Source organism: Epinephelus lanceolatus, chromosome 5 (genome assembly GCF_041903045.1).
Source record: "Epinephelus lanceolatus isolate andai-2023 chromosome 5, ASM4190304v1, whole genome shotgun sequence".
Classification (NCBI taxonomy): Eukaryota; Metazoa; Chordata; class Actinopteri; order Perciformes; family Serranidae; genus Epinephelus; species Epinephelus lanceolatus.
Genome location: NC_135738.1, coordinates 31,231,013 through 31,255,448, shown reverse-complemented (window position 1 = coordinate 31,255,448; position 24,436 = coordinate 31,231,013). Strand labels below are relative to the sequence as shown.

The following is a 24,436-nucleotide window of genomic DNA, read 5'->3' as shown; positions in this document are numbered from 1 at the left end:
CACCTTTTTTATCTGATAACATGTTCGGGAGATTTTTACTAGGAGCCAAATTATCTGCTTAGGTCTCTTCCTCTTCGAGACAAACATACCTGGTGATTTAGACCGTTAAAAACACTGAATAAAGAAGTTTTGCATTAACGTTTTTCTGACACTGTTTGGCTGTGTGGAGGGGCTGCTAACTTCTGTGGCCGACATGAAAACGCAATGGCCCTATCTAAAGTCCAGTGCTTGGTTTGTCTGTTCTAGGCTACTGTGAAACATGGTGGTGCCACATGGTGGACTCTGTAGACAACAACCCATTATGGATGTATTTAGAGACCTAGATACAGCATTGGCAACAGGGCCCCAGTCGTTCCCATGAAAGTTGCACAGTTGTGCATGACGGCAATAAAGCAGATGATCAGCGCTGCTTCCTTGTAATTGCGCCCATACAGCAGGCGTACTAGAGACTTAGGGCCGCCAAGCATGGCCGCTTAGTGCTCACCTACCTTGAATAGGGATAAAATAATTTAATCTTATGGCTCTTTTAGACTTCTGAAATGTTATTAGACCAGCAGATTAAATGTTAATAGAAAAACAAGTCATTTTGTGGGGGCTGTGACATTAAAAAAATGTATCCACTGATTTATAGATCAGTGGTTCCCAACTGGTCCAAGCAGGGGGCCCGATCTCTCCGTAGTCATTAGCTCAACGTCCACAGAGTTGAATATATTCAGTGTCATACTTGTGTTTGGCCACGTCTCAAATGTGTTTGCTGTCTCTGTTAAGTAGCTGTCCCTTATTCACTCAGTCTACAGCAGGAAACGGCACTTCAGAATAAAAGCTCTGTGCTGGAAATTCAGTGTACTTGAAAATAAAATGTGTTTTTTTGCAAAGCTGATATGTTTGCAAGTCACTTGCGGTCCATTCAGAATGGACCCGCGACCCACTTTTGGACCCTGACCCACCAGTTGGGAACCACTGTTATAGATGTCACTTTTCCAATGTCAGTCTATGGGAAAATGTCTTTTGGGCCCAATGGCATCATGTGACAGACCCCAGAAATGTCTGTTCTTCTGTTTGGACACTACGAAAGTTGGCTTCAAAGCTTGGCACACTTCCTTGTGGCCAGGGCCCTATAACAATTGATTATACACTAAAGAAAACATACTTAAGATAAGATACACCTTTATTGATCCCATAATTGAGAAATTCCAGTTCCAATTTACACTTATTATGTAATATTCCATTTATGCCACTAAAGTCAATGCCATTTTGACTAAATCTTACACACTGAACCTTTAAAGGGTAAGTCCAACCTATATCAGAGGTCACTGGCTTTTATTCCTTGATTTTCACAAAGAGAGATGTATTTTCATGATGAAGGTCGAGAGACAAATCAAAAAACAGCAACCACTAGGACAAAATGGCAGCACCTGGACTCTATCCTTTTTTACTGTTATTATGCAACAGCTGTAAGCACAATATTAAAATAAAACTCCTCTAAACGTAATTAGGCTAGCAGTCAGATACTCCTTTCCACAGACAAACTCACTTATTAAGGATACTGGGTGTGTTTGTTGACATTGTCCAAAATAGTTACATGGTTAAAAGTTATTGTTTGCTGTAGTCTCTTATTTATAACTGCGGCAAACAACAATAGCCGTGTTACATTAGCAGCTGTAGATTCATTATGCCAATTTACTCCTTTATGTCATTTAACGTGGCTCACTCATTGGTGCAGATTATCGCTGCAGAGTGTGGGCGGGGTTGGCTGTGCTCATACCAAACGCACAGTTGCAATGTGAGCGGTGTGGCCCCTGCGTTAAATCGAGCACACCTAATTCGAGCCAGACCTCGCCGTGCGGCATGTGTTCATCCGGGTACTTGTGGGTGTACCACGTAACACAATCCAGAGCCTCCGATTAGCTGCGTTTATTTTACACATTAAGGGCTTGTTTTTGACTTCTGCTCCCCAAAAGTGAATCCTGAGGCAAAATATTAAGAGGATACTTGTGAATATCGACATTTTGTTGATTAGAAGCAGCCGTAGAGGGCGTGTTTGAAGTGGAAGGAAAGCACATTATGGGAACGTGACGCAGAAACAGTTGTATAACGGTTGATTCTGACCAATCAGAGCGCTGCATTTCTCCCTGCGTATCTCAGGTGGGTGGGGATGTCACTGAAATGAGGTCTTGTGTGTCAGACATACAATCCGTGGTGTCAGGCAGATTTACGAGTTGTTACGGTTTATTCGCGTTATTTACCGTGCTATTGAGGTTGTAGCTCGAGTTAACTTTGTGTAGACTAACGTTACATTGCGGCAAAACCCGGAAGTATTCGCTCGTTTGTACTTTTTACGAGCTTGTGTTACATGAGCGTCACCCGCGCCTCGTGCGATAGCTAACAAAAATAAAAACAACTGAAATATCTCTTCTGGACGAAAACGCGTATCTTCGGAAGTTATTGTTGGGAGATGTGCTCACTTCATCGTTGCTACTAGCGAAAACAAGAGTTGTTTATCGTGTTTATCGCGTCTGCTGTGGGTACCTGCTGTCACACATGCAGCCACCGCTGGTCAGGAGACTCAACTCTGGGGATAAATTCATGGAGCAAGGTTAAGACTGGACAAACCCTTAACACAACTCTATCAACCACTGCCAAAGTTAAAAGGCTATTTCTTCCTCAGACGTGAGTGGACACTTGATTGTTTTGCTACAAAAACAACGTAAGAGGGTGTGTTTTTGTTGTTTTTTTGGGGACCCCCATCCCCTCTTTCTAACCCCACCGGGGATTCATAAAGGAGGCAGGCGACATGGTGGTCAACACCATCCACTGGTTCAGGAAGGGGCTGCGGCTGCACGACAACCCGTCTCTAAGGGACTCTATCCGGGATGCGGACACACTGCGCTGCGTTTACATCCTGGACCCTTGGTTCGCAGGGTCCTCCAATGTGGGCATCAACAGGTGGAGGTAAGGGCTGTTACAGGGATTGTAAAAAGAAATGAATGCCAGAGGGAGTGATAGGTGGGTGGAGGGTTTAACAGATTATGTATCATTACTGCACCTCAACCCCAGCCAAATTAAACTCTTACTGCTTATCCATCTGAAGATCCCCCACTTACACTGACTTAACTACCTCCCAAATGTCCAAATGGGCCATATGTTTCCAGTTCTGGTTCAATCCTGTGCAATACGTTTGTACATTCCTCGTAAATACTGTGCAATCAGGAATTAATGGGTGCAGGGGACACGTGACCCCCCCCCCCAAAATTTCGAAAAACAAACATATTTCCATCATACATTTATGCAAATAAGGCACAGATTCATGCTGAATGTTCAACAGAATACAAGAAATAAAGTGTTTGACACTCAAAATTTCCCTTTGCAGGACCCCTAACCCCCCATTTCACATGTTTCCCCTCAATTTTGAAACCAAGCCTACTCCCCTGTAGCCTGTATCTAACTGAAAACACTTGATCAATCTAATTAGGCCCCTGTAACAGACGACATACTCCATGGTTGCCTCCAAATCATGTTGTGTTGGTCATAAAGATGCACATTATCTATTTCATCCTTAATACATGATTGCACTGGTTTAGTGACCATCACTCTATCACTACTTGTTATGTCGCATTTTAACTTAATCTAAATCCACATATAGGATGTAACTGTCACTTGATAAATTGGATAGCTCTACAATGAATAGTAGGCTAATAGACTTCAGATATAGACTGTGTTTTATCAAGTGTATTCTTGGGATATTGTCATGTGGAAGTTTCAGTGGTCAGTCACTTGCCCCTGAGTTGCATGTAGAATCAAAAAAATAGTTGTAGTAGTAGTTGATGAGGTCGGTGTATTACTAGGTCGATAACTAGTAGGTTACTGAGGAGGAGGTAGGTACACTCTGCTCTTTATTCCAACAGCTTTTTGGCTGATAGTGGGGTATACTGTAAACAGCCAGAAAAAAGAGATGGGTATGCCCCATTTTCCTTCATATACCCTCTACTATGCCAGTGGTAGTCCTGCTTAATAGGAGCTGTAACCTTAACTAACCTTGCATACGGTTTACTGAATGAAACCTGTGGTAACATCAAACCTATAGACATTCAGAAATCAGTAATTTGAAGTCCTCGTGATTTTGAATAGGACCAGGTAGGTATCTATGTAATGCACCTTTGGACTTTGTTTAGTGTTACTGCCAAGATGCCAATGTACACATATGCATAATGTGTGTCAGGAAGGTCAGTTTGGCCGCCATTCAACATCAGCAAACCACTAAGTGCCCATTCATATAAATCACTGTCAGTTCTGATGGCTTATAATTTCTCAAGATATTTGTTTGCTGTCTTATGCGATATCAAAGCTGTTCTTTTTTATAGCAGACATGTCAGGCCTGCCTTTCTACTCAGCTGTATGAGTGGGTTGTATCACAAGAAAAACTGGCAGCGACTCATAGACTCGATCAGTATACATTCTGTTGTCTGCAGCTGTATTGTAATCATCAGTGATATTGACCTGAGCCAGTTCTAGGTCATTGTGGGTAATGGTAAAAACAAGTATGAATACCTTGTTTGTTTGTTTGTTTTGGCTTTGCACTGAGAAATACAAGATGTTAAATGTTGACTTGGAGTGTTTTACAAATAGCCACTCTTGCATTTACATACAGTGAATTTGGTAGTTAAGGGCAGGTTGAGTTTTGCAAGTATTGTGATGATTGAGAGTCCACAGAGCTTCATCAGTCTCTCTTTGTTTCTTTGTCATGACTGTATCAGTTAGCCATCTAGTAGCTTTGGAACTTGCTGTAGACAAGGACGTAATCCTGCTTAAATACAATTAATAGAAATGATAAACGTACAATATAAAGAGATATATAATATTTCCCTGAATCTCTTTTCATGTTCAGATGGCACATTATATCAGTGGTCTCATATTGTACCACTGTACAGTTACTGAAGTATCTTCATGAATTCAGTGGACAGCAGTCCATAATGTTCTTTATTTGGGTGGAAATAACTTTGACCTTCATGTTGTGAGAGGACGTAAAGGCTCCAGACAGTAAGCCTGCCTTACCACGATGACATTACATTTTTTTCCCGCTTACTAGCTCTGCTGCTCAGACCTGAACGGAGGGCTGAGAAATTGGGTCAGTGTGTTGTTACGGTCATTACATCATGCACCCGCACTGGTTTGACCTACATTCAACACACACACACACACACACACTTACCAGACTTCCCACTCCACCCATCTTTTTAGTCAAATACACCACCTCATTTACCATGTGCAAACTTTTGCTCGATTATTACACGTCCATATTGTTCATGTTTTTTGAACATTAAAATGGGCTGTCAGACAGCTTTTTCAAAGTTTACTGGTGGTCAGAATAAGTGCTTAGTTTCTGTATACAACAGCACCACTTCGCTCTGTCTGAATCAGTTTACCTTTGTATGGCAGTGCTCTCTCAGTTGTAATGCGTAGACATACCTAAGCATCGTAAACTGGTCAGTGCATTGAAATTACTGCTGCTGTTGCCGTGTATTAATGTAGATGGGCACGCAGAGTGTTAGTGTGGAATAATTGAATCATTCATTTGTAATAACAAATGTTAAATAAAACCCAGGACAGGAAAATGGTAGTTTTACAGTTTATCCAATCTTCAGATGGAGAGTCTTTTGATCAGTATTTATGTTTATTACACAAGAGACTCTGTTCCTTTTACAATACTATTGGTTACACCACATTTTTAATAAACAGAAGCCTTTTGTTCATCCGAGGCTTGAAGTTGAATCAGAGACCCAAAAAAAAACTAAATCAAAAGGCAGAGCTTCATTAAAAAAATCCATGGTTTCTATGTATTTTGAATCGATTCTTGATACTCATCTGTTTCAAAAAATGAAGACAAAGTGGTCCATTGATCCAATAATAATAATAAATCCATTATTAATGACAAGGCAAATAAAGCAGCATAAAATTAGTCAAGTGGCATAGAGCGTTAATAAAAGAGCTTTTCACACTTTCACAAAATCTGTGTAAAACATGCTTTGCCTGTTCTGGTTTGTTGTGGTTATAAAACATAGATCATATACATGAAAGCACTTTTATGTTTTCTGCCTGTCACTGTAATAAATGTCATAAAGTCCTCTTACCCATAGATGGCACATTGTCCGTTGTGTTAAAACTAGTTGTCTGTGTGCTGCTGTTTATGGTAACATTGTGTAAGAGGTCTATGGTCAACAGTGTGTGTAAAAAGATTTCACCAGGAGAGGGCAGCCTGTTCACACTAAAACACTTGAATCTAAGCATTTTCATGAACTCTTCACACTTTTGGTATTCTTATGTTGATGCTAGTGGATGGCTGTTCATATTAGTGATTGGAAAATATGTAAGCATCAGTTTAATAATCCAGAGTATATTCAGTTGAAGTTAAATTAGTTGTACGCTCAGTGATTTATTCTAAAGTTCTTTAACACAACTCAGTGTATTACAGTTTGAGTTTTATGACCTTTGGCAGCTGAACCTTAAAATTATGTCTTTTAATGTTATATTTTGATCTAAAAAATAACCAAAGCGATTCTTTCTCTAAATACTGTGTTGTCAAAATAACTAACAATAATGATTGTTGCCTCCAGTATTGCTGGTGGTAGTTAACTTTGTTATTCTCAAAAGTTGGGATTAATTCAGTTGCTTTGGGTAATGCAGTGTTTTAGCTTCACAGGACGGCCGACATGGTCATAAACTATAAGTCTCATTGTTCTAGCTTTCTGTATTTACAGATGTATGGCTGAATTAATTTAAACTGCCACGCATGCGAAGCAACAGTCTGAGGCACTTAGTCTTAAAGAAGCAACAGTTGAATAACCAATCTTAATCTTTAAGTACAATCAGGGGGCCACACAGCCATTGCTGTGCCATTGGGATGTTACCTGTGTGACACCCACTTTTCCCCCCAGTAGTCCGTTCAGATCCTCAGTTCAGCTCATTATTGCATTTTGTGTGAGGGTGATATCTGGTGGGAACTCATCTCAGCCATATAATCACTTAATTGATCCCTCTGTCTGTTTGATTCCAGGTTTTTGTTGCAGTGCTTAGAGGACTTGGATGCCAGCCTGCGCAAACTCAACTCCCGCTTGTTTGTCATCAGAGGCCAGCCCACAGATGTCTTCCCTCGGATTTTTAAGGTATGAGTGATGGGATAGAGTGGAAGATGTAGTTATATACTTAGCTTTGTTCTGAAACAACCTGTACCTTTAAATTATTTTATAGCTTATTGAACAGAGGCTGAAAAAAAGCAATGCAGGATTTTGATACTTCAGTGAACTTATGCAGTGACCGTCCAAATTGATTCCATAGAAGTTTAATATGTCTAAGATACTTACACATCATGGTCTCTGCCACTCTGTCAGTCCATCTTTTACATGCATCCCCTCACAGACTAAAACTGTGTGTATGTGTTGTTCCTCAGGAATGGCAGATCAACTGTTTATCTTATGAGTATGACTCTGAGCCGTTTGGCAAAGAACGTGATGCTGCCATCCAAAAACTAGCCTGCGAGGCTGGGGTAGAGGTCATGGTGCGGACTGCACACACCCTCTACAATCTGGACAAGTGAGTGACTCTGCAGTATTAATTCAAGCAGATCCCCTAATAATAAACCTGTTTGAAGCAATGTGAATTGTCACTGTCTGCTTTGTGATTGTGTGAAGGCTCGTGTTGATTCCTTTTTCCATTTTTCTTTTCTAAAGGATCATAGAGCTCAATGATGGTCAGTCTCCTCTCACGTACAAGCGCTTCCAGGCCCTCATCAACCGTATGGATGCTGTGGAGATGCCTGCAGAGACCATCACTCTGGACGTTCTCAGAACATGTGCCACACCCATCAGTGATGACCATGATGACAAGTTTGGGGTGCCCTCCCTGGAGGAGCTTGGTAAGTTTTTCTTCACTTGTAAGTTTGTTGTGTGCATGAATGCACTGTTCATGGTATATGGACACACATGCTATCCAGCATATATCTCAGCGTCACAGACTATACTTGTATATTTTTCTCTTTCAGGTTTTGAGACGGAGGGCCTGACCACAGCAGTGTGGCCAGGTGGAGAAACAGAAGCCCTCATGAGGCTAGAGCGACATCTGGAGAGGAAGGTAAAAAGACATTTTATAACACAATATATGCGCGAAATAATTACGGTTTTCATTAACTGTTGTCTTAACCTGATTGATCGCTCACCTAGCTGAAGTCATAACAAATATATAAACACTTAACTGAGTCACATTCAATAACATGCAGTATAAAGTTATGTTCTCCACTTCCTGAAGGTCACATGCATACCGCTGATGACAGAGATGTCAAAGAAAGCCTGACACATTATTAATCAGCATCTGGACTTTACACATCAAAATATGTATATATAGTACATTTTGCAATAGATAGTAAAAGCTCTGAAAAAAATCATTCTTTGGTGTGTTGGCTTATCTCCATTTTTAAAAAATGGACTAGTCAGCAGAGCACCGATGCTTCCCCACTTCCCTGGAACAGTTGTCTCACTGACACAGCAGCTGTTGTCAGAATGAACAAAGTGTGCTAAATGTGGAGAGATATAAAATAGATTTAGCTCCCTTGTATATATATATGTTGGTGAAAGCTGGCCACAAAAAATTAACAATGACAAGGAGCACTGTTATATTCACAATTTCAAACAAGTTGACATAATACGTGGTACTGAGGAAGGCAAGTCTGAGGACGTGGGTTTTGAGCCTTTTTGAATGATGTCAATGGGGGGCATTTTTGGTGTGGTTTAGTAATGAGATCCACAGAGAGATGGCGAGGCTGAGACTGCCCTGTCACTCCAGGTTCAGCGCTTGGTCCTGGGGATTTGCAGGAAGTTGACCTCAGTCAAACAGAGGTACCTGTAGGGTGTTTGCTTGTGGATTCAGTTGGAAAGTTAGAGGCAGCCAGGTTGTTGAGGGCCTTGTAGGTGGTGTGTAGAATATTGAAGTTTATCCTGTGGTTCACTGGGAGCCAGTTGAGGTCATGGAAGACTAGGTGGATGTGGTCACTTGAGCGGCTAGTTGTAAGTAGAGTGAGTACAGAGTTCTGTATCTGCTGGAGTTGTTTGTGGTACCATAGAGGATACTGCTGCAGTAGTCAAGTCTGGATGTTACAAGTGCATGGTTGGGTGTTTCTGCAGCAGTAGGTGACAGTGAGGGTCGGAGGCAGGCAGTGTTGCAGAGGTGGAAGAAGGCTGTATTGGTGATGTGGTTGGCATGGGGCAGGAGCAAAAGGGTGGGATTAAGAATGACTCCAGGGTTGTGGATTTAAGTGGAGGGGTGACTATGGAGCCATCAAGATTGAGTGAGAAATCCTGGGTAGGGCAGGTAAGGGGATCAGGGCCAAGATTTCTGACTCATTGCAGTTGAGTTTAAGAAAGTTTCTTTGCAGGTGGTGAGAGTGGAGTGAGCGGCAGCAGTGATGGTCTGGGAGGAGAGGTCGGGTTAGGTATCTTTGGCACAACAGCGAAACTTGAGGTTATGGTGGCGGAGGATCCGTCCAAGTTGTAGCATGTAAAGGATTAAAACGAAGGGGACCAAGCATCAAACGCTGGGAGACATCATGGGTGACAGGAACTATGGTTAATTTGCAGTTGTGGATTGAGATGAATTGATGCCTGTCAGAGAGGTAGGCTTTGAACCAGGAGAGAGCTGTGCCAGTAATACCAAGGGTGGATGTGAGGCATATGATGAGTGTGTCAAAGGCAGCGCTGCTGAAGTCAAAAAGGATGAGGATAACCATAGGTATTTTGTGACTGTGACCAGAGCAATCTCAGTGCTATGTTTTGACTGATGAAGGCTCAACAGTCTATGAATAGCAGGTGTGGCAAACACATAATGTCAAAGACTTAATGTAGAGGCAGGAAAATCAACTGAACTGAAAAAATGGTAGAAAAAGAGCCGATCTGGTTAATGTCCCTCTGTTTGTTAGATAACAATGAAAAAGACAGAACCAAATGTAAAGTGGACAAATGGACAAGGAAGGGACTGCACATCTCACCCTAACTCCCAACCCATAGCTAAAGCTGACTGACCACCTTTTTTTCAGGCATGGGTGGCAAACTTTGAACGTCCACGTATGAACGCCAACTCCCTGCTGGCCAGCCCCACAGGCCTCAGCCCCTACCTGCGCTTTGGATGTCTCTCCTGTCGGCTCTTCTACTTCAAGCTTACTGATCTCTACAGGAAGGTACGAATGACATTACAAACATTAACCCTCTTTAAGTTTTATCATGTTTTGTTTTCACTCAGATTGGTTTCATGTTGATGCTATGTTGGTGCTCTCCCCTATCAGGTCAAGAAGCACAGCAGCCCACCACTGTCCCTGTATGGCCAGCTGTTGTGGAGGGAGTTCTTCTACACGACTGCCACCAACAACCCTTGCTTTGACAAGATGGATGGAAACCCTGTCTGCGTCCAGATCCCCTGGGACCGAAACCCAGAGGCACTGGCCAAGTGGGCGGAGGGACGGACAGGCTTTCCCTGGATAGATGCCATCATGACCCAGCTGAGGCAAGAGGGGTGGATCCATCATTTGGCGAGGCACGCTGTGGCCTGCTTCCTCACCAGGGGAGACCTCTGGGTCAGCTGGGAGGAAGGCATGAAGGTAAGAGCAGACAAAAGTGATCAAGTTTCCAAGAACAAAAGGTGCACACTTTTCATCAATCACCACAGTCATTGATAAAAGAATAAAACAATCACTACCATGCTTTATTTTAACTGTCCATGTCTTGTTCAGGTGTTTGAAGAGTTGCTTATAGACGCAGACTGGAGTGTAAATGCTGGCAGCTGGATGTGGCTCTCCTGCAGTTCCTTTTTCCAGCAGTTTTTCCACTGCTACTGCCCCGTGGGATTTGGACGACGCACAGACCCCAATGGGGACTACATAAGGTCAGTCAGTACTTTCATCTCCACACATGAATATGAAAGCACCCTTCAGAAGCTGACGTTGTTGTGGGTATTTGTTCCGCTCTGCAGTCATTTCAGATGGGAAAAAAAAATTGTTTGATTAGCTTGTGGTCTTTTGTAGCCTCGGTTGGGGGAGGTTGACTCCTCATGGTTGTCATGATTCAGTCATGTGTAGTTACTAAGTTACTGTTTAAATAGCGATACAAATTGTGTGACCTAATTTTCAGTGCCAATATCACTGAAAAAAAAGAAAAGGATGAGCTTTCACAGTCAGTATTTGTCAGTAACAGTATTATTGGTGGCTAATCATTAATTTATTTACTGTGGCACATCTGTAACATCTCATCTTTAACTTATATCATGTCCCACCATCTTTTGTCCTCCATCTGTCTTCATTCTTTCCTTTTCTCACAGGCGTTATTTGCCCATACTGAGAGGCTTTCCAGCCAAATACATCTATGATCCTTGGAATGCCCCAGAGGAGGTGCAGAAGGCAGCCAAGTGCATCATAGGAGTCCACTACCCCAGGCCCATGGTGAACCATGCCGAGGCCAGCCGCATCAACATCGAGCGGATGAAGCAAATCTACCAGCAGCTTTCCTGCTACAGAGGACTGGGTAGGGACGTGACCCAGATACTGATCATCTCAAACTCTCACACTCTCGTGCCATCAGTTTAATGTTATTTTAAATATCTGGAATGCTACCCAAATTTACACAGATATATTTTTCAAAGAAGATGTCTTTTTATGAGAGGTAGATTTTTAAGGGCCGATATACTAACGATAGTTTGAAGGAGGAAAATACAGATAGCCGATTAAAACAGCCTTGCAGTAAAATCAGCTGTTTCTTGGGACAAAATCACGTTCTGTATCGCCAGAAAAATGCGAGCATAATTGCTTTCTGAGAATATTATATCTGATGTACGGTGAAAAATGAGATTGAAAGTTTGTTGTGCAGTTATTGTAATAATGAGTTAATAGTCATTTAGATTATCAGAAATTAATTTCAAACACATTGCTAGTGGCTTGCTACTTAATTCTAGCGAAATTACGCCGACCAATTACACTGATGATCTACATTTTATTCCTCCACACTGGCGGAAGTCGTGAGGCATTATGTTTACGGGTTGATAATCCGTCAGCTTGTCTGTCCCCAATACTTGAATGCAATATCTCAAGAAAGCTTTGAGGACATTTCTTCAAATATGGCACAAACATTCGCTGTGACTTGAGGATCAACTGGTTAGATTTTGGTGGATAATGGTCACTGTGACCTCACAAGACATGTTTTGTCCATAACTCAAGAATTCATGCTAAGTATGATGAAATTTTACACAAATTTCTAACAGGATTAAATAACTAAGTGATCTCATTTTACATCCAAAAGGTCAAAGGTCAACTTCACTGTGACATCGTAATGTTTTCTGGCCATTATTCGTCATAACTCAGGAGCAGAAGGGAAGATAGATATTTAGTCAGAGAGTGAACTGGTGACACTAATCTTGGGTGTCTACCTTGAAACTGCGGGGTTGAAGATTTGTGTGATGCATCCACGTTTCAACATAAAGTACACTTAATACCTTTTTTAATAAATTCCTTCTAAGTCTTCACTCCATATATGAGTCTGGTCAGACATGGATCTAAACTGCAACTTGACTGGTTGACGTAGGCGTACAACCCTGCAGGGGTAATTCTTGTGTCTGTTTATAGTGTTTCCAGTCTTTCCAGGATTTTCTATGAAGCCTGTGTTATGAGACCCAACTCCATACACTACGATGATGGACAGTAAATTTAAAAGCTAACATGCAGTTTGCTTCAGGAAATCGTTTTGCCTGATGAATGCACATTACACAACAGGGCTATTCAATCACAAATTCAACTGGGCCGGATTTTAAAAGCCGGGAAAAGTAGATGGGCCAGGCAGTTTTTAAGCAGCCTTTATTAGCTTGTGGTAATGATTAATTTTAAACAAATGCAAATGAATGTTGTAACAAATAGCAATGTTTATTGTTTCACTTTTTATTGGTCACATAACTGACCTGGTCACATCAGAAAGTGCAGAAACCAAATTAAAAAGAGCATCAATGCTATTAATTCACAGAACAATAACAGTAACCAATAACACACTCTGTCTGTCTCTACCAGTATCTCCCTCCCTCCCTCCCTCCCTCTGTCTCCCAAACAAACACACACTCCTCACCTCATAATGTTTTCCACAGAGATCAAGTTAGTGTTTAGGAAAAACATAGCACAGTTTATTTTAGCAATCGGCCGCAGCCTAGGTGCTTTAAAAAGCTACTAAGCGTGGTTCGAACTGTGTCACATGAGCGAACGTTAATTTGTGAAAGATATGATTGGAGGTGTTAATATACCGATGCATACGTCCTTCCCGACCACACGTGTAAATTAACAGAGATGAGAAGGCAGTGAGATGACTCATTTGTGAGCTACCTTCAGACACTATATGTAGTTTACATATTTCTCATATCAGTATATCAGATTTAAGTGCGCCGGGCCTCTTGGAGATTGCCTCTGTGCCAGATGTGACCCACAAGCCGGCAATTGAATAGGTCTGTTACACAATATTGCATTAGAATACACAACAAGGTAAATGCTCCTGTTGGGTGATTGATAAGAGGCAGGTGGCAGATAAAACCCTGGTAACGGCTCTGCTGTTTTGCTGCTATACAAGCCCCAGAACACCTGAGACATGCACAAACGGTTTTATAAGTTCGGAAATAAAGAGCCAGTGTGTCTTTATCATTTTCACAAACAATGCTTTTGTCCTCTTGCAGGCCTGCTAGCAACAGTACCTGCCAATCCCAACAATGGTGCAAATGGCAGTACAGTCGAAGGAGTCACCACAGGGACCAGTCAAGGTCCAGCAGTGTCCTCTGAAGGCTTCTCCACATACGAGGGACCGTCTCGAACAGGTACGTCCGTTAGATGGTTAACATTGTCATTGGTTAAAATACAGTTTTTTGTATGTTAATACATGAGTACATTTGAAATTGTGCAATGCAGGCAAGATACTAACATTATCTATTCAAAGTCAGCACAGTCATGGCTAAAATTATTACCCATGAGACTTGGGTCAGCTGGCTGCATGACATCAAATGTTGCTGCCCCTGGCCTGCAGGATTGTTCTGAGAATTGGTAACTGAATGCCAGGCTTTATCACAGAGTATAACCAAACTACTGTTGTTCTCCCAAAAACAAGCCAGAAATATTGAATAGCAATAAAACGCCCTGAGTCAAGTTTCTACACTGCAAAAGGAAGTAATAGCTTCATAGATGTACTCACTTCACTGTTGAATTTGATGATGGTGGTGGGTTTTATATCCAACTCACAAAGCAAAATGTAAGCAGTGGATGAAATAATCTTTTATATTTTGTGTATCATGTTTTAATGCAGAAAGAGCACAGTCCACACAGAAGCGGCGCCGTGAAGAGGCTTCACCCAAAGGCAGCTCTAAATCCTGGAAGCAGAGCAAATAGTGTGCAAAAGGCAGAAAACAAAGGGTCCCTCAGTCGGCCGGGATCATCCGGTCAGCATCCTGTCCTGCCGTGCCCTCAGCTGACACACAGTACTAACTGTAACTAACAACCATAGAGGAGGCACAATGGATCCAGCTGACACTATTGACTATGTTTAAAGGTCTCCCTTCAGTACAAGATATCTGTAACATGTCTTGGTCTCCTGAGAAGACACATCACACGTCTCAGGAACCAAGGAATGAAATCAGAGAAAATGCTCACATTGAAAAGAAAGTATCCCATAACAGCAGGGTGTAAAAGGCAAAACAAGTGATCTATAAGGTCCTTACATCAGGGTGTGTGAGGCCACCTATTGTCTTCCACTAAAATATGTTACTGTACAACTTATGAACCACCAATTGTTATCATGAACGCCTCAACGCCTCCCAGGACTTTATCTGAATGAAACTGTGTAATTCAGCTGATTATTAAATTATTATTAAAAACATCAGTTCTTATAGATGGTGAACTTAAAATTTAGCAAATACCTGACTCCTTCTGCCTCTACACTGCTTACCCAAAAACGTCAAAATCTGAAATCTGACTCCCATGTGATTGATGGTAAACTGTAACAGTCTGGAGCCTGTGGATGACTTGCTTTGTACAGTGGACACTGACATAAGGTGACCTGAATAACACACAGCCGTATCTTTTCTTACAAAAAAAGCCCCCAAATATTTCATATTAAGAATATGAAGTCACTCTGTCATGATTGTAAATAATGTGAGAATGTTTTTTTTTTGTTTTTTTTTCTCAAAGATTTAGGACCCTAAGGTCTCATGTACAGTAGTAATGGATATTAAAAGCAAATCTATAATTTGATAATAAAGCAGGCCTTACAAAGGCCATCATATATTTTGTAAATACCTATTGTTTTTATTTCCAACTTTTGTATATTTGCTCCTGGTGGTTTCACAACTCCTTTTGTAAATAACGTGTAACCAAAACTGAAAAAGTTCTACTGTGAATGCATGTGCTTTTGTCTCCCATGTGATGGTAAATCTATTATTTTTGTATAAAAATGATCAAATTATGGCTGTATGGACATGGCAATAAATGACAGAAATATTGCTGTATACTTCTGGTTTGTCTTTTTCATTTGATTTCACATCTTTACTAGAAGAATGAAGGTATGGGTATGGCATTTTAAAGTCTAAAAGATAGAGGTATATTTGAGTGCTGTGCTTTGGACCAGAATTCTGTTTGACCAGTGTTAAAAAGCCGAATATCAGCCACTGTGATTGAAAGCTGTTAAACAATAAAACATGAGAGAGTCCAGGAGGTGGTGCTACACTTTATTGGCACTGTATGTGGGAACTTTGAGCCAATTCATTTGAGATAGTGTGTTTCATATCACATCATCTTCCATAGGGTTTGACCTTTTATCCCATTTTCCTAAAAGGTGCATATATCCCCACCATTTTTTTTAAAATATGGTAAGAAATGTTCTGCATTAACCTCTTTTAAATAAGACCTTAATCTGTTTTATATCTGTCTTATATAACCTTCTTTTCTATCACCTGTTGATAGAAGTTCAGGTTATTCCAGGACTGCTTGCACGAACCTTTTCATACTTGGAGATAAAATGTATGACTAAATGAGATTTTCTTGAGGTAACGAGTGACCGTGCAGTCATGTTGCTGTCTGATCACACAGTGTTGTTGTGACAGCCTCGGGGTGGAGAGAAGCTTTGTGTTGTTGGAGGCTTAAAATCACACACACAGAGGAAGCTCCACTGTGTCCAATAGCAGCTGCCGGTCGGTGGGCGGTGATATAGCTGAGTTCAACCCTCAATAAATGGATCCCGCACACACTCTCAGTCGGTGTAGCAGATCACGATCGTGTGCTTGTGCCTGCTTGACTACATGTTAGAGATGGAAATTGGAGACAATGTGCAGAAGAAGCCTCTCTGCCTCATCGCAGCTGTGTGCAACAACAGAGGCATCGGGAAGGACGGGAAAATGCCCTGGGATTTACCGTAAGAGTGAAACCATTTGTGATGACGTCTCTGCTTGATTCAGTTTGAAAATGCAAATCATGTATTTGACTGCTGTGTCACTAACTGCGTTTAAACAGTCTACAATACAAATATCTTGATGGTTATATCAATGTGTTCTGTATCCACATGTGTGCAACAGGACAGATCAACAGTGATTGTTTATGGCACTGTACGGCTGTTCGGTTATGTACCACTCTGTGCAAACATCTGGGTAAAGTTATGAGGATTTTTATTAACCAGCAGTGTTGGGAAGTAAAGCAATATGTAACCAAGTACATGGAACGAGATACATTTTCATTTAATTTGTTTGACTCACGACCATATCACATGTTATGGAGTACAAACATTACATACAATAACAAAACAATGGCACATGGCCTGGCTAAGGTACAACCAATGTTACTTAAAGGGATAGTGCACCCAAAAATGAAAATTCAGCCATTATCTACTCACCCATATGCCGAGGGAGGCTCAGGTGAAGTTTTAGAGTCCTCACAACAATTGTGGAGATCCCAGGGGAGAGGGGGTAGCAACACAACTCCACCTAATGCAGGCTGACTACGCCCCAGATTCAAACGTCCAAAAACACATAATTGAAACCACAAAACATCTCCATACTGCTCTTCTGTAGTGTTCCAAGTGTCCTGAAGCCTCGACATAAAAAGTTGTTTGGAAAAACAACTTTCTATGTCGAGGCTTCAGGATCTCTGCAAGGAATGTGAGGACTCTAAAACTTGAGCACCTGAGCCTCCCTCGGCATATGGGTGAGTAGATAATGGCTGAATTTTCATTTTTGGGTGCACTATCCCTTTAAACAAAAAAAGCATCTAGTTTACAAATTACTTTTGGCTTGTCTGATTGTAATAACAAAATTAATTTAAACATAGATGGATGGTTAAAATAATGCTTTGGCAAATACCTTTCTCTATTGTGAACACTCTCAAAGCCAGAAACCACAGAAGTTAGTTTCAAACTTGTGATGTCATCAGGTGTTTGTGTTCTTATTTTTACTAAAATGACCTTTATTCTGTTGTTGTTTTCTCAGTCGTTAAACAGACAATTTACTCATAAACTCAGAACATTCCCCTGGGTGCTCTCAGTGTCATCTATGACAGTGATTCCCAACTGGTCCAGGCAGCCATGGGGTCCAGATTTCTCTGTAGTCATAAGTTTAAGGTCCACACAATTCAAAACATTCAGCATTTAACCATGTCGTCAAGCTAGTTTGCCGTCTCCGTCAAATGGCTGTCCATTATTCCCTCACTCTACAACAGGAAACAGCACTTCAAAATAAAAAGTCTTTGCCAGAAATCCTCTCTAACCACTTCATCCTCTTGAAGGTCGCGGGGGGGCTGGAGCCTATCCCAGCTGACATTGGGTGAGAGGCAGGGTACACCCTGGACAAGTCGCCAGACTATCGCAGGGCTGACAGATAGAGACAGACAACCATTCACGCTCACATTCACACCTACGGACAATTTAGAGTCATCAATTAACCTGCATGTCTTTGGACTGTGGGAGGAAGCTGGAGTACCCAGAGACAACCCACGCTGACACAGGGAGAACATGCAAACTCCACACAGAAGGGCTCCCACGCCCAGGATAGAACCAGCAACCCTCTTGCTGTGAGGCAACAGTGCTAACCACCAGACCACCGTGCCGCCCTGCCAGAAACCCACTGTACTTTAAAACAAAGTGTGTTTGTTACAAACCTGACATGTTTGTGAGTCACTTGTGGTCCATTCAGAATGGCCCCGCAACCCACTTTTGGACCAGGACCCACCAGTTGATCTATAACATCTTTCCCGGTTTACTGTCTGTGGACCAGCGCCAGACTTTATACCTCGTGACATCACAAACTTGAGTTGTGGTGCTGTAATTTTTGGATTTGGGAGACATGATTCCTAATATTTTAGGTCTGTCTTAGACCATGGGATTCATGTATGAATATTGAAAATGGGCGTAGTTCCCCTGTAATACCAAATTTAAAACATTTGTTAAAACCATCCTGCATTTTCAACAGAGTAAGTGGTAAATTGTAGCCTATTAGATTACAGAAGTAGCCTCCCCAGTATTGTTTATCAGCTCGTCCAGAAATGTAACACCAGAAGAGTTTAAAGTAATGTATGAAAAATGTTGACTTTGTCAGATCAAAAGCCAAAAACAAACCAAAAAATGACATGATACAGCAAAACCAAGTAAAACAGCTCTAAACAGATTAAAAACCTTTAACAAGGAAATTACTGGTATTTCTAACTGACTAAATGATCATTTTAATGTCATTAGTTTCCTTGATTATGCAGATTGGCGCTAGTTGCAAAGTTGCAGGTACCAACAGTATATGCTGAAGATGTGAGTGATGCTAAGTTGTATCAGAGTAAGCAGCAGCACCAGTACTGCTATAGTAAACAGTAGTTGTAAAAGTGGTGCCTCACATGGAGCCTGTAGAATACAGTTAAATAAAGACATGTAGATCTTTTATTCACCAGGTCATTCTTTGCTCCATGTGGAAACTATAATCAGCAGTGCAAAGGGTTAATGAGCTCAGTAACAGCTGACTAATAATGTTGAAACTGTGACTCTTGCAGGTCTGAATTCCAGTACTTCCTGAACCACATCACAAGGGTGTCAAGACCAGGTATTTCTTAACCTCATTATTACATCTAATTATAGCCACCTCATATAGGGCTGAGTTTTAAATGCTGGAGCCAAAAGCACACTTGTATTTTGGTGTTATACCAAAATCTTATATCCTTACTGACTTATTTTTTATCACAGAGGCATAAAGAGGCACTCTAATTTGGTTGTTTTATCCTGTAAGGGTTTTTTCATTGCAAATGTATTATTGCAAATAGGGTTTGTAAAGCAGGTTGAACAACTGTATGAGGATTTTGTCCACATCCACTCATACTTGATGATTTTCCTCCTTTGGTGTGGGTACAATCTTTTCTGTGCTCTAAACTTTCACTATTTTGAACCCCAGTCCAGTGCTATGTATCATGAACATACTTGAGAGCTGCAGCAGCTAAGATGTGTAGTTGAGTGTCATTTATTTTATTCTGTCTATTTCAGGAAATATGAACATGATGGTCTGGGGCAAACGGTGCTGGTTCTGCCACCCACAATCTACTCTCCCACTAGCCAATGCTCTGCATGCGGTGCTGAGTACAACACTGGAGTGAGTGCTCTCTGACACAGACACCTGCTTCAACCAGGGGAGCAAGATATTTGGGGTTATCCAGAAAGCAATTTGAGGTTTCATTGCCATTTATCCTTGTCAATTCTCTGAATATTTATCTTCTTTCAGCACGCCTCCAGATCATGCCCACTTTGTGTGTAAAGACTTAGAGAGTGCGGTCCAACTAGCTGCACAGCCCCCTCTCGCCGGCCTGATTGAGACCATCTGGATTATTGGTGGGGCGCAGGTCTACGAGGTAAACTAGGATGAGCTGGAAAGATATGGCAGAGAGCATGGCTGGATGGACAAGTTTGCAGGGAAATGAGCTGTGGGTCACTATTTAGCTCCTACTCATGCATGTTCACCCAATCCCGTCCCAAGTTGGTCGCCTCCCATGATTCCCAGCATTCCCAGCTCCACCCAACCTTCAACAAGTCTACTCAGTCAGAATAATTGAATGCTTTTTTCATTGGTGTTCATGGCCTTCATGTGACCTTGTACTATGCACAAACTATTAACAGCATGCAAGCTAATGACAGAGCGACAGCCTGTAGATCAGTGTTGATTTAACCGTCTAATTGATCCAACACCAGTAGGGTTGTTAAACAAGAAACTATTAAAATTGTTGGTGCCATGTAGAGCCACAAATATGCAAAGTTGTCTTGTGCAGCTGAGAGTCCTTCCCTCTTATGTCAGTATGTTTTCTGACACAATGAAAGCTCATTTCTGTCGCACTTTGTGCCTTATTACACATGGAAAAACCAGGTTGTTAATACTGTTAATGTGACCAGCTTCTTGTTTTTGTTTACCAGGCTGCACTGAAGCACCCATGGTGTGAACTGGTTTACCTGACAGAGGTCATGGCAGACTTTGACTGTGATGTTTTCTTCCCTGAGTTTGACAAAGAACTCTTTAAAGAACAAGAAGAAGGGTACGTATTCATTTCATCCTCACACTAGCATGGTGCAGGTTGCCCTGGTGTTGAAAGGTTAATGGTTAAACAGTATATAGTGGCTTGGCCGAACCAAATAACACACAAGGGGTAACCAAAATGGGCACCAACTACAACTAAACACAAAGCAAAACTAACAAAACCCAAATCCCTCCCCATGACATGACAACACATGGTTTGGTCCAATGAGTTGGCTCCAGGATTTAAGAGTCCTCAGCCTTTTTGCTCCAACAGGAAGGGACCTCCCCAAGCAACTACAGTAACTCAAAGACAAGAAACAAAAGATTAATATCAAACAACTTGTGTACACTTAAACAATGTGTGGTTAAAGGCAAATAAGCAAATTCTAATTCAGTCCAACTGTGTGATGTGAATTGTTCAGGTATGGTTGACCGTAAATGATAGTTGTTTGTGTGGATAAACTAATGAGATCAAAGTGTGGCTTGGGAAAACATCACCATGTGTGGCTGTGACCATCACAGTCATATAATACTAACTGTTTTTCCTCTGCGACAGTGACAGCCATGGTTGTAGACATTATGTTTTCAGGTTGTCTGTACATCCGTTTGTCTGCGCGCTCGGCCCATTCTCATGAACGTGATATCTCAAGAACTCCCTCAGGGAAGTTCTTTAAATTTGGCACAAACGTCCGCTTAGACTTCGCTATGAACTGATTCCATTTTGGTGGTCAAAGGTCACTGTGACCTCATGTCTGTCCCACACTCGTGAAAGTGACATCTCAAGAAGGCCTTGATAGAATTTCTTTAAACGTCCACATGGACTCAATGATGAACTGATGAGATTTTGGTGATCAAAGGCCACTATGACCTCACAAAGCATGTTTTTGGCCATAATTTACCCTAATTATGACCAGATCTCACACAAATGTCTAATAGATAAAATGATGAAGTGATGACAGTTTATATTTAAGGCCAACTTCACTATAACATCGTAATGTTCAGCAGTAACACTTTGAGGAACAGAGTGAGGAATAGTAGTATAGTAGTAGTAGTGAGGAATCTGAGCTTAGGAGTGATTTAGGAAAGTTCTCAGCGACTCTGAGCAAGGAAGAGACAAAAACTTTTACCTTAGTGAGGGGGTGTGGTTGACCCTGTCTCTAGGTATGATGCATTCTTTTAACAGATGTGATTGGTTGTCACAGACACACCCTTTTTGAGCTAGCAAGGTGCAGGCACTCAGTGGAAATGAAATGAACTGCTGACTGTGAAAGTGTTGTCATTGTTAGTGTTATCACTCTGCTGATGGAAGGATTAGACAGAACAAAGTCATCACTGCTGCACTGTTGCATTTTTTCAGTTTTTGAAATATCTTAGTATTGTGATCATTTTACTTCTGGCCTTATAGCGTTATTGTGTTGACTGGGAAATGTGTGCATATCCCTAATGAGATTGATCACACATATTATCCCTGCATGATCTAATCTGTAGCATTTCATTTACTCACTGTCATCCAGCATTTGGAGAACATTTCTGCGACCTCCTTGTGTTTCCACCAATTTCTCCTCTGATTAAGAAACTCTTAAGCCTATTTAAAGTCCTCCTCCCTGCTCCCAACAGTTTTTCACCTTAGGAGCTCTCTTAAGGTCTAAGATGCTTTGTGAATAACTTTTATCTTTACAAGAACCTAGTCTTAATTTTAAGGGCTAGAAGAAATTCTAAGAAAACATCACAATTCTAAGAATTTGCTTAGAATTTCGTCACTAGCAACTCTTTGTACTAGGATGCTTTGTGAATACATATGTTTGTACGTATGTTTTCTCCCACAGTAAAAGCATGTTTATGTATGAATATTGTTCATCATCCATTTAATTATCATATTTGACAGTTTTATATGAACTGACAAAACTGTTTTCCTTTTGTTTCCAACTAGATTTCCAAATGTACCGAGTGGAATTCAAGAGGAGAACGGCATCAAGTACAAATTCCATGTATACAAAAGAGACACCAGTGATGCGGTGTAGACAGCTATAGTGAAAATCAATAGATTGTCAGAGAACACTGAAAATCTCTCATTCCTTTAAAACCCTATCAAGATTTATTGCAGAGTCAACTCCTGGATAGACTGTAGAGACATGCTGCCAAAGCCCAAACCCACAGTGTGTCATTATAGTTTTTAAAATTTAAACAAAGCCAAAGTCTATCTAACACTCTTTGTAATACACTTATTGAACATTCCAGTGTTAACATGACTTTTATACTGTTTGTTGTCCATGAAAAACTGAAACACAGATACTTCAACAGCGGCCTAGTTTGTCCACCCAAGTCTTTATGTGTATCTACCCTTCCTCCATCGCTGCTGCCTGGACGGATATTATGATTCGTTCTAGTATTAAAAAAATTCCCAGCCACCCTCTGCTGTCACCTTGTCACTTGTCAGCGTTCCCATCTCGTCCTCCTCCTCAGTGATATTGCAGCTGCACAGAGAATATGCTTGTCAGTGAGTCAGTCAGCAGCCTACGTCAATGACAGCCCATGTTCTGGGTAGCACAGCAGATCTGGGTCTCTCTAAGCCAACATGACAGATGCCAGTTCAGAAAGCGACGAGTGACTTGAGTGACTTGTCCCGCTGGTCCGCTTCGATTCTATAATGACTGTCTGGTTATTTGGAAAGATATGGAGAAATTCACAGCTTGTGATTTATTGTGCTGGAAAGACATTTTTATCGAGGAAGGTTTTCACTGTGCAGTCTTCTGTGAATCTAGAAGGGTTTTCATGAAATGAATCAATGTGAAATCATTAATGGAGAAACAACTGGCATTTTGTGGCTTTGTATTTCATTTTGAATAAGAATGAGCCTCATTCATCTGGTTGTATGTGATCCTTTTTGCCACTAGATGGAGGCACAGCATTGAGACAGCAGTCAGAAAGCCCACCTTTATGCTGCTTGTAACTGATTAACAACATATCCCAGATTCTACCAAGAGTTTTGATTACACACAATGCTTCAACAATCCCAGAAAGCTTACAGTTTAGTGGGTACTGTAGTGACATAATAGTAATGTTATGATAATAATGGTCACAGCAACTTAACTACAAAATAAATCAAAGTTTTTTACAATAGTAACAGTAAACAAGGACAGAGATATGTAAGAAGAAACATGCACATTAAGGTCAGGGATTTTGAATTCTCAATAATAAACTGTACTTTTAAACATATTTGTCAAAGCACTTGGTGATGTGTTGGTTTTAAATGTGCTCTACAGACTAAAGATCAGAACAACAAAACTAACAACAACCAATAACCTATGACACATTTATGGAGTGATTTAAGACCAGTCCGTGGGATTAAGTGGGATCAAGCTGTGAAGTTGCAGATTGCAACCAACTGAATACCCCTCACTTTCCAAGAGTGCAGAGAAGTGTTTGGTCTGTCCTTTCAGACCTACTGCAGAAATGTGGTGGTGGAACATGGTGGGCCAGTGGCCACTGTTAACAGGACTCCTTGAACTGCAGACAAGGTCCAATATGACTCCTTCTTTTTTATGGATTCTCAATCCACGGAGAGGTGACACAGTGGTGTAGTGGTTAGCACTGTCTCCTCACAGCAAGAGGGCTCCTGGTTCGATTCCAGGAGGGAGCCCTTCTGTTTGCATGTTCTCCCCATCAGTGTGGGTTTTCTCCGGGTACTCCGGCTTCCTCCCACAGTCCAAAGACATGCAGGTTAATTGGTAGGTGTGAATGTAAGTGTGAATAGTTGTCTGTGTCTATGTGTCAGCCCTGCAATAGTCTAGTGACCTGTCCAGGGTGTACCCCGCTTCTCGCCCAATGTCAGCTGGGATAGGCCCCAGTCCCCCAAGAGGATAAGTGATTA

The 24,436-nt window shown here is 41.4% G+C and overlaps 2 protein-coding genes across 2 annotated transcripts; both read left to right on the top strand.

The window, feature by feature from the left end:
- Window positions 1–2,142: 2,142 nt before the first annotated feature.
- Window positions 2,143–15,552, top strand: cry1b (cryptochrome circadian regulator 1b). Its single transcript, XM_033621918.2, has 11 exons — window positions 2,143–2,952; window positions 7,052–7,160; window positions 7,445–7,587; window positions 7,725–7,909; window positions 8,036–8,124; window positions 10,079–10,219; window positions 10,325–10,636; window positions 10,769–10,920; window positions 11,353–11,555; window positions 13,735–13,872; window positions 14,355–15,552. Exons 1-11 carry the CDS (start codon window positions 2,795–2,797, stop codon window positions 14,435–14,437), a joined length of 1,713 nt encoding a protein of 570 aa, XP_033477809.1. The 5' UTR covers window positions 2,143–2,794; the 3' UTR covers window positions 14,438–15,552.
- A 685-nt stretch (window positions 15,553–16,237) lies between these two features.
- LOC117253622 (zgc:153031) lies at window positions 16,238–23,857 on the top strand. Its single transcript, XM_033621183.2, has 6 exons — window positions 16,238–16,454; window positions 19,064–19,113; window positions 19,548–19,653; window positions 19,783–19,909; window positions 20,466–20,584; window positions 22,496–23,857. Exons 1-6 carry the CDS (start codon window positions 16,342–16,344, stop codon window positions 22,584–22,586), a joined length of 606 nt encoding a protein of 201 aa, XP_033477074.1. The 5' UTR covers window positions 16,238–16,341; the 3' UTR covers window positions 22,587–23,857.
- Window positions 23,858–24,436: the final 579 nt, after the last annotated feature.

Coding starts and splice junctions, on each gene's coding strand:
- cry1b (XM_033621918.2), top strand. CDS start 2,795: ATGGTGGTCAACACCATCCACTGGTTCAGGAAGGGGCTGCGGCTGCAC. Junction 2,953..7,051: donor GTGGGCATCAACAGGTGGAG/GTAAGGGCTGTT, acceptor GTTTGATTCCAG/GTTTTTGTTGCAGTGCTTAG. Junction 11,556..13,734: donor TTCCTGCTACAGAGGACTGG/GTAGGGACGTGA, acceptor GTCCTCTTGCAG/GCCTGCTAGCAACAGTACCT.
- LOC117253622 (XM_033621183.2), top strand. CDS start 16,342: ATGTTAGAGATGGAAATTGGAGACAATGTGCAGAAGAAGCCTCTCTGC. Junction 19,654..19,782: donor GTGCTGAGTACAACACTGGA/GTGAGTGCTCTC, acceptor ATCTTCTTTCAG/CACGCCTCCAGATCATGCCC. Junction 19,910..20,465: donor GTGGGGCGCAGGTCTACGAG/GTAAACTAGGAT, acceptor TTTGTTTACCAG/GCTGCACTGAAGCACCCATG.